The 17,932-nt window shown below is 26.8% G+C and overlaps 1 protein-coding gene across 3 annotated transcripts in view; it reads right to left on the minus strand.

Annotated features, from left to right (window-relative positions):
* LOC132942648 (uncharacterized) overlaps positions 1-17,932 on the minus strand; it is a 227,546-nt gene that overhangs the window by 90,469 nt on the left and 119,145 nt on the right. Inside the window, exons 1-2 of one of the 3 annotated variants that reach the window (XM_061011215.1) lie at positions 15,760-16,077; positions 4,545-4,761 (exon numbers count right to left, since the gene is read on the minus strand). The exons of 1 other annotated variant lie outside the window; for it this stretch is intronic. In XM_061011215.1, coding sequence (XP_060867198.1) covers positions 4,545-4,601 — 57 coding nt within the window. In that variant the 5' untranslated portion in view covers positions 4,602-4,761; positions 15,760-16,077. Of the gene's footprint in view, positions 1-4,544; positions 4,762-15,759; positions 16,080-17,932 lie in introns of those variants that run through there. One more of the 3 variants, XM_061011216.1, reaches the window with a different exon arrangement.

Raw genomic sequence — 17,932 nt, forward strand, 5'->3', positions numbered from 1 at the left:
AAAAAATCAATGTATCTTTCCGGTTATTTTTTTTTGTTTTGTTTTGAATAGAAAAATTAGTGCAGAATCTTCTATTAAAATGTTTAATATTAGATAAGAAAAGAAAAAATTTTATAAATTTCTAACCTAAAAATAATTTTAAAATTTTCGAAATTTTGTCAAAATTTGAACTTTAAATTCATATAAAAAATAAACGTGCCTATTTATCTTTTATATTTTTGAACTTACATTAATGAAACTGCGATCTTTCATTAAGTTGTCAAGCTTTTTACGAAGTGAAAAAGATTTATTGACAATAATTTTAAAAAATTCTAAAAATTTCTTAAGGCTATAATTAGCTCAAAAAGAATCAAAATATTTCGAAAATGTTATAAAATATGGAAAATTCTGATATAAATATATGGTGAAATGTCTTAGTCTACGGTTATTAATTTTTATTTTTTAAGTTACACCAAAAAATTTGGTTTTCCTTAAAAATTACAATTTTTTTTTTGTTTTTCCTGACGCTTTCTAAAACAACTACAACTGGAAATTTTTACCTCTCAAAAGTACCAATTTGATTCACTTTTCTATTATAAAAGATTCTGTTCTCGAAAATTGGAGCATTTATATGATTTATTTTTATTTTAAATGTTGATGACAGACAGATAACAATAAATAAAACACACACACATCAATGTAAATACAATACATTCGTTCTCTCCACTCAGAATCTAAAACCAATAAACCAATCAATAATATTTTAATTAATTTATCTATTTATTATTTAAACTTTAAATCATTGAATATTTTATAATATTGTATCACGATGAAATCAAATCCTACTTAGTGGATTTTTGAACGCGTGGGATACACTGTTGAAATGTCGTTTATTTTAATTACTGTTGAATTTAGTAAAAAGAAAGATACTAAAGTATAAGTTATTTAATTTAAAATAAATATTATATAATATATATAATATATTATACCTGTTATATATACATGTATATTTGGACATTTTGTCCTAACATATTTTATTTACATTATTATTCATCCTGTCTAAGGTTGCTAAGATTTAAAGAAGGTACCTAAACATAAAATAAATGACACAATAGTAATTGGTTCCTCGTATATGTTTATACACTATTATACAGAAGAACTATATTAGCAATGAACTCTCAATGTTTCATAAGATTGTTAATATTTTTGGATATTTTTGAAATTGTAAGATATTTAAGTTCTAAGTTCTAAAATATTATATAATATATATTGATTTAATTATATGATCAGATGTTGGTAACAATTTTGAATGAACTTTTGATTTTTAAATTTAAATTATTTTCTTAACTTCTATCATCTGAAGCAGAATATTTTTGATAAGATATGATGATGAATAAATATGAGATGAATTAATTGGATTGTTAGATTACTAATTATAAAGTATGTATTTTATTTTAGAACAGCATTAAGATAATAATAATGTAATTTTTTAAAGGAATTCAGTTACACATTTGTACTCCTATTTCGTGAACTTTAAATGCTTATTTATACATACAAAATCTATTAGTTTGATTGTGGATACATACATCTAATTTTTGTTTAAAAATTTTCTTAAGATTTTAAAATCACAAATTTTATGTTTTCCAAATTCCAAATTTCAAATAAAGTTATTACTTTTCAAAATAATGAGTGTACATTGTACATATATTCATTTGCATACATCGTACATTGTATTATATTATAATATACTATATACATATAACATTACATAGTTGCAAGACACGCCACCTAAAATGAATTACTACATTTTTCATTTTTTATTATTATAAATAATGAATATAAAACAACTTTTTGACGTGATTATTTAAATAACTAAATATTCAGCCAAGGAAAAAAATATAATTTTAACAAACTCAGACTTTTCAAGAAATTAACTCATTTTAATTTATTCACAAATGCAAAACTATGAAAACCATTGAGCTTAAATAAGTTTGTTAAAAAAAAAATTACTATGAAAAGATTAATATTTAATAACTAAACTGATTTAAAATATTATAGAATACATTACCTATGTATAATAATATTATACTATATCAAAAAGATTAACATAACTCAATTTTACTACAATTTTTCATACGTTAATAACATCTTTAACTAATAATTTAGGTACATTAACTTATTCATATAATTCTCATTTTTCATGAAAGGTTTTAGGTCTGTGTGCATAGGCGCAACAAAAGTAAATTTTTTTTTGGAGGGGGGTAGAATTTTATTAGTAGCACAGACCCGCAGGGGCTTTGCCCCCGCACCCTCATAACTAATATACCGACTGGCTACTAACAATAGACAAATAAGGGACGAAGTGGCCGAGTGAACTAAGGCATTGGTTGTGACGCACACCGTCGCCGGTTCGAAACTCGTTAAACGGTTCTATTACAAATTTTTTATTTTTTATAGAAAAAAAAAACGAATTTTTCAAATTAAAAAAACCCTCAAAATTGTCGATAATTTTTTTTTTAAATTATTTTATTAACTCGTTATAAATTATGATTTTTGGTGATAAGAAGCTTAGTGCTAAAAATTGCTTGGTTAAAATTAAAAAAAATTGATATTGATGATATTAAATATAATAGGTACAGATACAAACTAAAAACTACTTACTTTTTAATTTGTATTTGTACCTATAATGTGGAGGCTAGATAAATATTTGGGAGGGGCTAAGCCTATATTGTTGCTATATCTGTATGACTGTGTTACCTACTGCTAAATCTTAATATTTATTTGTCAAATATTTGATGTATAGCTACAATAGTACTAAATAGATGAAACCTTCATATTTGTATAATATTATACATACAACAAAAAATATATTTTATTACATATTTTTAGTGAATTTGATAAGATTAGTTTTTGAAATTGAGACCTTTTAAGGAAAATTTTGCTTTATTATTTATATAATTATTCACAATAATATATAGATAGTATAATATTTATCATCATTCGTAAAATATGTGTACCTATATAAGCGTACTATCTATATTTTATATTTTTAGAAGATCTGTATTCACCATTTCATTTTATTAGCACTTAAAGTTTGTAGAATGAAATAAACACTATAGTAAACGAAGCTCGGCTCAGAATCGTCTTTCGAATGTAATAGTAGTCGCTTTCAAATTTAATTTTAAAATACCTGCTCCTGCAACACTCATCAAAAACAATGGCCTACATAACGTGCATATTGCATAGGATGCTCTGTTTTCTATATATATTTTTTTATGAGCATTGGTTATTATTAAAATAAATAATCGTACAGTCTAAATAAACCGAGTAGGAATTCAAATACCTTAATACAAAATATAATATATTGTTATCTTCCTGGTTTTAATTAGAATAAAACAAAAATAAATAATAAAAAATAAAAAATAAAAAATAAAGCAAATACTAAATAGATGTTCTATTCAAGTGGATCACATTAGACCAAAGTATAACATAAATTACAAACAATAAAGTAACTATTCCTCATTAACTTGAAATTGATTATTCAAGTTTTTTTTATATAAGGTGGTTGCTCTATCATATTAAACTAATGTTTTAAAAATAAAAGAGATCAAAATACTTATGAAAATTTGAAAGTGCATTTGTAGCGAACGAAAAACATATTAACATTCTAAAGTCCATTACATCACTCATCCCTAACACGTGCTCACTTTAAGTTCTTTCCGTAACAGACTTTATACAGTTTATACCACAAGTTACTTTTTACTATTATACCTATGACTTTAAACGCCGATCACCAAATTAACTATATTTTTATTGAATTACTTTCACCTCTTATCCGTACAATGACTTCTAACAATGAATTACATATATAACTCAGCCAATGTTTAAAACTTACCCATGTATGATCATGACACTTACATTTCGTAAGTGGAATGTCGATGGAAACCAACATACTTTAAAGTTCTCTCACCCAAGTTAGAAGAACTCAATGCTATCGTTAAAATCGAAGTTGTAAAAACTAAAATTACCAAATTATACGAGAAATAAATTTATAAACACTTGCAGTTGTTAAGGCAAATAAATAAAATCTTATATTTTCTACTAGAGTTTTATCAAATACATTATAATACTTTTGCATCACATAAGACAGAAAATTAAGCATAATATTATTATGTATGCAACTTAGCGAAAATCCTGAATAGATTAAGGTAGTTTATAGAATTCCCGGACTATTTCTACGATAGTACAAAAACAGTAAACAAAATAAGAAATGGCTACACAACATTTTTTTTTTAAAAAAGGAACACCTTATAACACTAGCATAGCATAAGTTTAATATGCATATTATATCCTAATATAAATACAAGTTTAATTCATTAAGGTAATATTTTCATATATGATATTTCGTTTTTTATTATTCAAAAATAAAAATAAAATTGAAAGTCCAATAGATTTTTAAAATATCCACACTATATTTCAAAAAATGTATTTTACAATAATATTTTTTCGGTTCAAACATTTTAAACGATGTAATAAACTAAAAAAAAAACCATTTTAGTACTTACCGAGTATGCTTTTTCGTAAACATTGTCTGATTCAGGCGAATGAGCTGGAGTTGCCATTAGACGACTGGCATCGTAAATCGAATACAGTCTTTAGTTTATTGTCCGAATTGATGGCGGCGGCATATTGCTGCTCTAATATTACTATTGGAATGGTGAATAAAACACGACAACAATAGAGAAGAGTACTTCAGTTAGCCGGAATGAACAGTATTTTATTCTATAGCATAAAAATAAAATTTTTATATTATATGAATCAAGAATTATAGAAAAAAAACAGTAATAGTAAAAAAAAATGCAAAGTATTTTTAATATTATTAATTATTATTATTATTATTATTATTATTATTATTATTACAACGAATAAGATGTGATTATTTGATTATAAAAATATCTACAGTATATATCTTCATCTTCTCTCTATCAAATAAAATACTAAGTAGTTAGTGTTTTTCCACGCTTATATAATTCTCTGGCCCTACTCCAACCACTGTACCACGGCCGACCACTATTGCCATTGATGGTACCTACCCTTCCTGGACAGTTTTCTGCCACCGACACTTACTCAGTACACTTGGCAGGATCAAGTCAATCGGAATTTTGCCACAGAATTCATTATCTCTTCCATCTAACACAAAGTTGTTCAGACGGGGAAAAATAGCCCTAGGCTCTCTAAACCATTAAAGTCATTTTTCCATCTCAAGAAATTGCTTTTCAATTTTTATGATTTCAACGTTTCTAAGCGGTCTAGTAGTGAAAGGGTTCCTTTCGTGCAATCACAGCTGTTCTTGATCGGACAATAAAGGAGTGTCTTGAAATTCTGTGGGTTTATACTGACCTCGGAGTACGCAAGGAAAAGGATAGCCTAACATCACTGTTAGGTACTAAAATTGTGTTAGCTCTGGCATCAATACTCTCCAAAATGTTGGCATCTCAAAACTTTCTAAAAATCATCCAGTTACTCGATAAAAAAACAAATTTGGTCAGAGAGCATGTAAGTATAGTTGTAGCAAGTATAGTAAGTAAATCGGCTGCTGATTTTTTTTTTAACTCTAAGCTAAATGTAAGCGTTTAGAAAAATATGGTAATAATTCCTATATTAATATACCCGTGCGCATGCTTATCTCTAACTCTACTTCCTTTTAAAAGTTCACAAAATGTTTAAACTAGTACATAAATATTATTCCTTCTGTCTCTCTTAACAACGAATGGGCTGACTCTCTCATTGTTTCATACAACTTAATTTATCTCGAAATACTTTTTCTATACATTCAATAATCATCTACCTCCTTCTTTTAATCTTTCACTTATCAATTTTTATCCATATGATATTCGTTCCAACTATTGCCTCTAATATTGAATACGTTCAATCCAATCTCGATTCTTAAGAAAATATATTTTTGAACGGCCTTGACAGTATTTCACTTACCTACTTTTTAGCTACAAATGATCTCTAGTATATTTTTTAATCAACAATCTTTTACGTGCTCTCTAGATGAAGGTATATCTCCTGTAATCTGGAAAACAAGTCTATTACCCCATACTTAAAGTTGGTCGATGTATCTCTTGTACTCAATTAACACACCCATCTCCACACTCCCACACCTGTCCACATTGTTTGAATTAATTGTCTACTCGTGTATACAAAGAAACCTTAACTGCAAATTTGTTAACGACCAGCGTAGTTAGGCAAATCCATTGTTACAGCTTACAAGCACTCTTTCTTTCACAATTAACATTTTGAAAAGCTTTGAAGATAAATGGCTATTAGATGGTTATTGATTTTAATAAAGCATTTGACGCGATTGTTCATAGGTTCCTTATATCTGTGCTAGACACACTTTGAATTTGCGGCCCATAGCTCTCCCGGCTTCAGTTCTATAATCTTACCTCTCAAAAAAAAATTGTGACGGTTCATGCTGGTACCACCGATACTTTTGCCTTACCTTCTAATGTTGTCCTACGAGGCTACCTTTTCCTATTCCAAAGTTTTTTTTTACATTCTGGCGACATTCAATTTTACAGGACAATCAGTTTTTATTGCAGAATTCTTCTGCTGTCTGACCTTAATTATTTATGTAACTGTGTTCTATGTGCTAGACTTACTCTTAATCTCGGAAAATGTTACTCAATGTCATTTTTCGGAAACCACTTAATTTCTCCCTTGTCCGCTCCATTTTGGTCGTGTACCACTCGTATTAGGCCCGTTATCAACTATGTATAGAGTTGGTCCAAAACCAATTTCTATCATTAGCTGCCTATTTTTACTTAAAAAAATACACATCCCCTCATAACTACTTCGCTATTCGCTCCTCCCTAGGCCTTCTTATCATTGACCCTAGCCATGTGATCCGTCCTTTCTTAGCACCACGCGCCGCAGTTGACGCTTAAAACCTTTTCGCATCAATGTCTAACCGTGGCTCTGCCTACCCTCACTCGTAGAATGCTCCACCAGCTTCATAATTTATTTTAGGTTTTTGGCCAGTTAACTACTCTACTTCATTGACGTATCCAGGGGAATTGCACCCACCCCCCCCCCCCCGCCCAAAAAAAAAAAGTTTTAAATAATATAAAAATTCATTGATGAATCATTTTTAGATAAAATTTGTCAAAAATTAATTTTTACCCCCCCCTTCACAACAACCAAGAGAATTAGATATGTCACTGCTTTACTTAAACATAATAAGTATACTTATAATTTCCTCTTACATATTTTTATAAAGCAACTAATCGAAAGTGATTCAGTAAAATACTACACCATAAATACTGTGTAAAAATGAACATTAAGTTTAAACATGTTAATTGTATTGTTCTTTAAACTTGTATTCGTGTTATAAGCAAACTACACGTAAAATTACGTATGCATATACCGAAGAAGTAGTAAAGTATATTTCATACTTCTGTTGATACTCGGTAACTCGAGCTTTATCATGAAATTTCTCAAAAAGTTCCCCTCAATTCCCTCTTGAAATTCCCTTCAAAATTCAAATATCATAAATCGGAATTCGAGAGTAGGAACTTTTTTATTCCATTTGAACTTTGAGTTAAAGGAAGACGAAATTTTTCTAAAGAACAATACTCTATTGTCAATTTACCTGTTGGATGTATAATCAAATGTTTAAATGTGAATATTGATTCTCCCCAACAACGATTTCTTCACACTGTAGTATAAGTATATGAATGTTCTGAATAGGTATTTCAATTTATGAAAAAAAATTGAATTATACAAAAATATTGAGCCAACACATTTATTTTACTTCTACATTCATTTGGTGTTTTCTAGATAGATAACATTCTGTATTATAATTAATAAATATATAAAATTGTTTCTATCCACGATAATACTAAAATGAATTTTGTTGGGCGTATCCAATATGGTAGCATTAAAAGTAAAACATTTTTGGTTTATTTTAATATATAGGTAGATAGTATTTTATTCAAATACTAAACACGCCATACCATTAAAGCTGTTACAAATAACACTCGGTATTATTACGACATTTATAATACATAATATACATGAGAAATACATAGAGATAGATTTCGATATATCTCCTAATGGGATCCGTAGGTAAACGCGATTATGGAACCAAGGCAGGGTCGGGTGTAAAGTACTTAGAGATTTACATGGTAAAGGCATATGTGACGTTTTTGATTTAAGATTGGGTCGGAAAAATGGTCGAGGGTGAACATATAATCGAAATCCTAAGGTTCGTTACACCGAAAGAATCGTAAATGCTTGAACAAATTTATGTGTTGATATCATTGTTTCTCATAAAAGTTTTTCAAAAAAACAAACTGACACGTCGTGGCCAAACCAAAGTACAATATTAACCCGGGTCCGATCAAATTATAGATAGAGTTTTCTACTAGTGAATTAGTTACACTTAACTCATAAAAGTTGTACAATAGTATACCGAGGGTTCGACAAATGGTAAAATATATTATTATGTTGTAGATACAATTACATTTTTAATATATTTTCAATCCAACTATTGGTTAGTTGTACATTTAAACTGTATTACAATAAACGTAAATTGCAATGATAATACAAACAAAATAATTGATTGAATTGTTTATTTATAATAATGTTGAAGAATTTACAAAAGTATTCAAACGCATTGCAACCATCAGAAATAAAACCACTCGTTGAAAAAAACAAAAAGAATTAAATAATATGCAAGTTTACAGTGCTTTAATTTAATTATTTGTGGTATAATATAATATACAATTGTTAGTAAATCAATATTCAGTTATTGAATTTCATCAGTTAATAAAAGTTTAATACCGTTAAACAAAAATAAAACGAAAATATTATCACACTATTTAGATATGAACCATAATATTATGTAATATATTATTATAATAATATTGGTGCAATATTTTAAGATTTAATAAGGAATGGTATCAACTTTAGATAACGCTGTATCTTAAGCTGTTTGTTCTCATTTATACATGTTCTCCATTTCTAATTTCAATACATATTGTAAATGAATTATTTAATTACTATATATGTATAATGTATATATATATTATATAAACTGTACCTATGTATCAGATTCATAAAAAAAAATACTATAACAATCATATAAAGATTTTAAATATTGAAGAAATGCAAAACAAAAAATATAAGGTACAATACATGACGTGCCGTTTAATAATAGTAAGATTGAAATAAGAAAAGTAAGATTATATAATCTAGTTAAAAAATATTTCAAACTGTAAAAAACAAAATTCAAGATATTATTAAATTCATTACATCATAATGTTTTAAAAATTATAAATGACTAAATATTACGCAATCAATTAAGTCACTAAAGTATTATTTTCTTATTACAACATAAAAATGAATCATACTAATTTTAATAAAATGTCACCGTATTTTTTGGTTATCTGGAAAACTAGGAAGATATTTCAAAAATCCGTTTCTAAATTACTAACTGTAATCAAATTCCAATCTATAATTGTATACGATTTTACCAGAAAAAAATTGGTACGTACAGATTAATAAATTACGTCGTTTTAAAATCAGTATCGTTTAGCTGAAAATCTAAAATTAATTACAATCTATATATTATGTTCCTAAATTAATCTGAGCCAATTGGACCATATGATTGGATAATATTAGGAATATACTTAACTCCCAAAAGTCCTATATCATTTTAAATAAAAATATTTGAATGTAGTTTTTCATAAATTACATTTTTGAAATTTATCCTTTTAAATAGGAATTTATTTTATAGATTTCTGCTGAAAAACCACCTTTAAATATATTAATTTACCATTGAAATACTCCAAGTGGTATCGGATTATTGAGTTAGCTGACTTTTATTGTAATGTACATAATTTACAGGCTATAAGTAGCTATAAGCTTTAGATTTAAAAAAAAATCCATTTTAATAATTAAAAAAAAACACGATTGTTATATTCCTTAATTATTGATAACTATCACTTATATATATATATATATGTGTGCGTGTGTCTGAATGAAAAATATATTATTTGTTTAAGAAAGAATTATTTTTTGTTGAACGTGTTAAATTGTGTAGCAGAATATCTAATAATATTAAATATCAATAACATAGCTATAGTAGGATACTACTTTACAACCTATTCAAGATATTTTTCAGACACATAAATTTGAACAACGTGTTATATACTAGCATATCATGTTGAATGTTCTATAGATACTGCGTCCGAAAATTCTTCATAGGAAATATGGCGAATATAGAAATGTAGTCTTTAATAGTTATAGCGTATTCACGTGACATTAAATCGGGAAATACGACCCATAAGGGTCTACCGAAAGGACATTAATTTTAGCGTTCAATTTCAGACGGTACACAAAATTTGTACGGAAAGCTAACAAAATTACATACATGTACATTGTATAACATTTGTACATTATAGGAGGTGGTCGTTGAACATTATTAGCAAGACAAAGTGTCGGGGTCATACAATAGACGGGACATGGTTTTAATCATTTTGTCTTCATCGTCTCCATTGACTTCCTGCACTAATTAAAAAATCTATACAGTCGTAGTTTTAGGCGCTTTGAAACATAATATAGCCAGTAAATTAGAATAAAAACCTTACCTTTAAATACTGATTAAATTGTTTTGTGGTTTTTAAATAACTTTAAATTAGTAAAAAGCCATATTATATACTTTAGTAAACCGAAGTCTACATTGAATTGTTTTTTTTCGAATAGAAAGATTTATAATTACATTTAAATGTACAACAATAACTAATAATACACCTCTAACCAAAGTGAGCGTAACGAGGCGAGTTTCCAATTTCGGTGTTCCTAGCATTGCCCTTTCGCATTTTAATTATTATTGAATAATTGATGTAAATATTAAAATTAGTGTCAATAATATGTACCTAAATGTTAAAATTATTAATATTCAATTTAATTTACATTTTCTGTATACATAATATTATGATGAAGTCCTGCAAGTACAAAATAAAATCACTCTTTGTGGATTCATAATAAAAAATCAAAACAATAAAAATCCATTATCCTTTGTTATTAAATTGAACTATTAACTGTATAGCCGTATTATAGGCCTACTGTTATTTTGTCCGTAGTTTGTTAGTAGCTTGATAGTATTTTATAGTTACACTGTTCAAAATTATATGCTACATATCTGACTAATATTTGTCTAAAATATTAAATTGCTTTAAAATCCATATACTGTTCAACTGTTTAAAATATTTTAATACAATAGTATTTTAGCATAAGAAACTTATGTCTATGCATTATATCATTGTTAAATCAATAAAACCTCCAAATGTCATAAAAATGATCGATGTATTTAAAATATTTATAATGTGATATAGATTATAAACGGTGATTTCATATCAAGTTTCATCAACAATACTTTTTAAAATATCTGTCTGGTCGACTATTTCTTTATTAGGTATTCGTCATATTATCATAACTCACACATTTTAGTGTGGAGTATCCTTATTTGTAATTTGAATGTTAAATAATTTTAAGCTGAGCATGGTTTATTTAAAAATGATCAGTGTGTTTTCTTTTTTTAAGCAATAGGTGTTTATTTAAATGTCATATTTATCTTATTTTCACAATTTTCTCATTGACTACTTATACGTTAATACATGTGCCAGTTTAAGTGCTTATCATATGTACCTATTTATTTTTAAATCGATATGTACTTTATAAAACTCCCCTAAAAAGTGTTGATTAAAAACAAAAGAGCACAATAAATTATAAAAATACAATATCTCTCTTACTTCATTGAATAAAATAGTTTTAATACCTACAGGTATAAGTTAAAGCTAAAGTGCAGAAAAATACTAAAGGGGTTTGCAACTCACCACAAAAACTGGAGTTAAAAAAAAAAGGTTTTGGTCATTTAAAAATAAATCACTTTATATGAGTATTAAGATTTTATAAAATATTTAATAAATATGGCTTAAATTTTGTATTTCATATTTTCATATATTCATTGATATTATATATTAAACATGCAAACAGAATTGTTGGTATAGAAAACAACACCGAGAAAACAAACATAATGTATGAAAAATGCATAAAAAAGTTGAATTTGTTTATATTGGTATTTTATTTGTAATTGGGTAAATATCCATAATATTTAATAAATACATTGTGATATAGGTAATTACTAATTAACATGTTTCAAATAATGGACAAATTAAAATAATATATTAATTTAAAGATGGTTAAATAAAAAAAAATGAAATATGAAACTAAAAATATACTGTATGAACAAAAATTTACTTAAAACATTTAATAATAATAATAAAATTAACTAAATAGAAAAAAATGTATATAATACAGTAGGTACGTTAGTTTATAGTCTATATATACACAATATTTAAAGCATTTATCTGTATCAGTCATTTTCCCGTAGTAATTTAATAGAACAGCAAAGAGGTAAGTACTTATTACTTCATCAAATGTCCAAAAGTCAAGACATTAAAAAGCTACAAGAATTTATAGAATTTATAGAACTACAGAAGAATTTTTGTAAAACGTATCGTTGTTTGTTATTATTTTGTATGGGATAATTTTCTAAAATTATATTTAAAGTAGGTACATCTTAGAATATCTGTATTTCAAAATAAATTAAGAAAAACATTGAAATATACGGAATGAGCATTAGTTTAACTAATTTTGTTGTAAAGAAAAAAAGTTGAAATCCTTAATAAATTCAATATTTATCACTTTGTTGCCATAGATATAGTTTTCAGAGAAACTTGACAATGTGTAAGCCTTTTATTCGCATAAATAAGAAGGACTTTGTAGAGTTTTTTAGTTAACCTTCTCTCAAATAAAAAAGAAAATATTTGCATTCGTATTTCATAAAAATCTAAGATAAAGTTCACAAAGCTTATATGGTTAAGTTAATAATTTTAAAGTAAAATTAATAAATTTCATGAAGCACTTAGATTGTAATTTGAGATTTAAAGTTTAAGGAGATGTACAGTAGAGTATTGAGTATCACATATATATTATACATGGTAGGCAGACAGGCTTATGTACGAGGATAATCAATGTGAGACACCATGTTATAATGTTGAAAATATATTACTTATAAGTTATAATACCTATATGCTAAAATATAGAAAATGGTAATGTATAGCTTGGTAATTAGGTAACCTACTTATTATCATCACGCACGCAATTTCAAATTTAATACTTATTTAACTAGCTTTATTTTCATATTTTTTTACTTGTTTACCAAACATTATATTTTTTAGTGCACCCTTATTATGAATTTCATTATCATAGAATAACTGGATGTCACAGTAGATTGACCCTCCATGGGGCTTTGATAGATAAATACCTACATGATTTAATTTTTAAAATTAAAATATTCATCTATGTTTCAATATTGGGTTTATTCATATTTCATATACACGACCGTGATATACCTATTCATAAGTACTTACTTAAATTTAAATAACCGAGTGAAGTAACGTGACACATTTTATTACGTACCATAATCGGATATGAAATATCCATCAAAAACAAATGTTGCCAAAGAGTGAATGGTCGTTAAAAAACACTATTAAACGACATAAAAAAGTGAAATAAGTAAACACTTTTTCCTAGAAAAAAACGTCACATTACAATATTTGCGTCTGCGCTTGAATGCAAAAAAGGTCTTACTGGAAAAACTGTAAACTTTTACTCCATGACCGGCCTCAGTAAAAACTTGCGGCAGTGGAGTAATAAATAAAAAAAAATAATAAATATAACGTAGCCCGACAATATTAAAAGACGTGGGGGTTCTTCTAAATAGAAAATTATTAGTGGAGTAGATTTCGTTATATTTTCTAGAAATAATAGTAATTTTTCATCGTATTTTCCAATGAACTACACACGAGAGATTAATGTGTCGGAAATTATTTAGGTAGAAATATTTGTCATGTGAGTATTAATTGAAAACTGATGATTTCCTAATGATAATTTTTTTTTTTTTATTTATGTACCTTTTACATAGGTACCTATTTATTTCTTACCTATAAGTTATAAAATATTGAAACTACTTAAATACTGCCTAACTAGGTATCTATTATATTCGTAGGTATAATTACTAAATAATACATTTGAAAGTCAAAATAAAAATGTCTTTAATATCGCTACAATTTGTATTTAAATTTTAAACGTAATAACAATTATTAATAATATTTAACTAAACGTGTTGTAAAATAAAAACAATTGAATAATAAAATAATATAATTGATCAATATTGTAAAAATCGATTCTCTAACAAATAAAAATAAAACTTTTTCATTCTTACATACTTGGTGTAGGTACATACATGAACACTTTGTAGAGTGGTAAACATGCAGAGTAAGTAACATACAATATTCATGAACAGACAAGTAATTTTTATATTTAATTTTTATTTTTGACGGACTTTATAAGCCATCAGCCTTTTATTGAAAATTATTTATACCAGATAGGTTAGGTATATCTGCTTGGGTATAATCTGGTTTTAATTTACCTTACCTATTATGCAATGCATTTTATGAACTAAACAAATATTTCACAATTGTTAAATTTACATCCCAACGGCATTTTTTTTTGCTTATCACAAAAATATCAAAATTACTATATGAATATATTTGTATGATATACATACAGAATAATATACACATTGTTTTCACATTCTACTAGTTAATGTCTATCCATAATAAATTATATCACTAAATCACTTTCGATTATAAATTATAAAAGGTATATTATATTTATATTAGAATATCACATTTGAAATTTAAATAAAAAACATAATAATAATATTATGGCTGATAATACTGAACCTATATTAAACGTAGGTACCTAATAGATATTATCATACTATTTATGCTAGTCTTACTACAGTGGAATTGTTATAATTTAATAATAATAATAATAATAATAATGATGACAATATGTAGGTAATAATACGTAATAATATTATTTAACTGGTATCGTCTGTTCAAAAAAAAAAAACTCATTGAATTTAGTGTTTTGATTTTTGTGCTAATTACATTATGTTTTAGTCACTTTGAAATGCATTAAATTTTATGACATGACTTCGAATACCATAATAATATGTATTTCGTTATCAATCACAAAACACGTTTATCTTATATGTATAGCTGTTTCTGGAAATAAAAGACCCGATGATATCAGTTACCTGAGTATTTTTTCATGAAAAAATAAAAATAAAAATCACTGTAAAATATGTGAGTACCACCTAACATCTAAACGTTTATCAATAAATATAATATAATACATTTTATTGAAGATAAGTTATTTATTTAATTTAATTCTTGACATATGTATACAATTTGGCATATAGTAATCAGTATTTTTATATGCATAATAATAAGTGGCTTGTAGTTTTTTACTAATATGTTTGAATGTTTCTTATATTGGTTCTTAATTCTATTAATTAGTTCGTATATTATTAATTATAGACCAAATCATTAAACTAAAAACGTAAAACTGTGGGTTGAAAAAAATTGTAAAAATTACTTATATTAGATTAAAAAAATTGTGTCATAACTTTTAAGACAGCTTTATTATTTTTAATGGTTAATGTCATAAAAAATATACAAACAAAAATTTGTAAATATGTCCAGTCATTTATGACCCGACGATACCAGTTAGGTATGTACGTTGAGAAAATTGAGGAAATAATAATACAATGATAATTAATAACGTATTACTTACCCGGAAGCCGGCCGTTTGGATTATCATGCTTGTGTGCCTTTAAGTTGTTTTAAATTATTAGGTACATACAAACTTCGATGTTCACTTTAAGTGACACTCGATCGTCTTGGAAATAACTCAACAGACAGTAATAATGGTTATGGCTGTTTTCAAAAACAGGAAAAACGATGTTTTCGTACCATGGTCGAGACGCATTCCCGGTGGGTACAGCGTTTTCCCGACGAAACGTTTAGTCGAAAGTCGTCGCGTCCCGGACGGTTCGGCGGGTACGGCATAACTGCACTTCCGCGGGTCCGCCGCGTCATGCACACACGAGGTTTTGTGGGGTCATGTGCGCATGCACAGAATCGCGTTAGGGATTTTTGTTTTACTTTTTTCTTTCACTCCCCACCACATATACATAAGTGGTCCGACGATGAATTATAAAATAAAATAATAATAGTAAACATAAAAAAAAATAAATAAAAAAAAAATACTAATAACAAATATACGACGACCAGTTTTTTCCACTATTTCGAGTGCGCTTGACAAGCAAAAAGGAAATCGTTTTTTTTTTTTTTCGCGCGCGCACACGCACGCACACGTATATGAATTTTGAACTCTACGAACGCACAATAAAGCACAACACTGTAATAAAAATCACTGATTTCCAACATGCATCGTTTGGATCGCGTCCAAATATACAAATATACATTATTAAGGTTATTTTTTAAACCAGCGCCGGCCGTACGTTAATGCATATACGCGTTCATTGACTGTTTAGTTTTTAATAACAAAATAAATTATTATTGCTATACACATACGAGGCACACAATGAAATTAACGTTGTTGAACTAAAAAAAAAATATGACGACGTATACCTATATAGATATGCTTATTTCTAAACATTGAGAGACTTGTCATTTTTGTGGTTTTACAGTTTTACAGTTTTACATTATAATATTATGCGATATAATAATCATTATTATTAAACCACAATCATGTTTTCCATTTTTATCGTAATGTTAGTTTTGACACACAGTCGAGCTATGTCATGGACATAATAATTGTATTGAATTAGTAGCTTAAAAAGTAATATGGTTTGTTAATGTTATGCACTTATTGTGCCGTTGGGCTTTATAAAAGTTTAATAGGGGAAAAAAATGTTTGCGCTACATTAATTTGTCTAACTAGGTATTAAATATGCGTCTTGGAATTTATTGTCATATTTCCAGAGCTTATAAATGTTAAATATACACGTCAATTTATAAAAATATAATCGATGGACAAACTATAAACAAAATATAAAATATTCTATATTAGTTTGTTCGATATAAATAATGATATAAGCTCCATTGACTGTTGAATACATTTTTTGCTCACTAATAATAAATAATAAAAAAATATATACGTCTCAAGTATTGCTTATTTTTAGATTTTCATTTATACAAATAATTGTACTAAATAAAGATAAAATTGTTAGGTATAACAATAACATCAGTGTCACATTATATTGGTGAAAGGAGATACCCACACTGATACATTAGTAATTAAATCAAATTAGAAAACAATTTAAAATCAATATGTGTTGAGTGTTCGGAACTCATATCGCTTCGCTCCTCCTGGAATAGGCTAGTGAAGTGTTCACTGTAATGATATTACATTTTTTTAAATAAAATAATAATTATTCATGTCATTCGAAAGACTATTCTCATCTGATTTCTGTAAAAATTACGCTTCTTGATATCATTTCAAAATTTGTCCAACGTTGGGTTGTAGTTTTTACTTATGCTTAAAGGAAACACCGATAAAATCAAAATATGACCTAATATAATTACAATATAGACTGAAAGCTTTAAAGGTTCTCTTGAAACTTCTGAGCACTCATCGCGGTTCTACCCACAAACATGATCACAAAAGAACATAAAAAAAACATCATTGTAAAATCAATACATTCCACGCTTCGTTCAGAATCTAAAAATAAATATACATAATATAATATTATATGACATCAAAAGCTTAAAATCTAAACTATTCATCCAACATCAAATGAAAAAAAAAACATTGATAATGATTAATGATAAATCTGCCCAAAGAGGCATTATAGAAATTTGGATGGATTATTATTTATTAGTACCTACCTAACTATACTTAACTAATCTATTTTAACTTTTAGCCTAGGTAATCTCATAAT

Source organism: Metopolophium dirhodum, chromosome 4, assembly GCF_019925205.1.
Source record: "Metopolophium dirhodum isolate CAU chromosome 4, ASM1992520v1, whole genome shotgun sequence".
In the NCBI taxonomy this organism is placed as follows: domain Eukaryota; kingdom Metazoa; phylum Arthropoda; class Insecta; order Hemiptera; family Aphididae; genus Metopolophium; species Metopolophium dirhodum.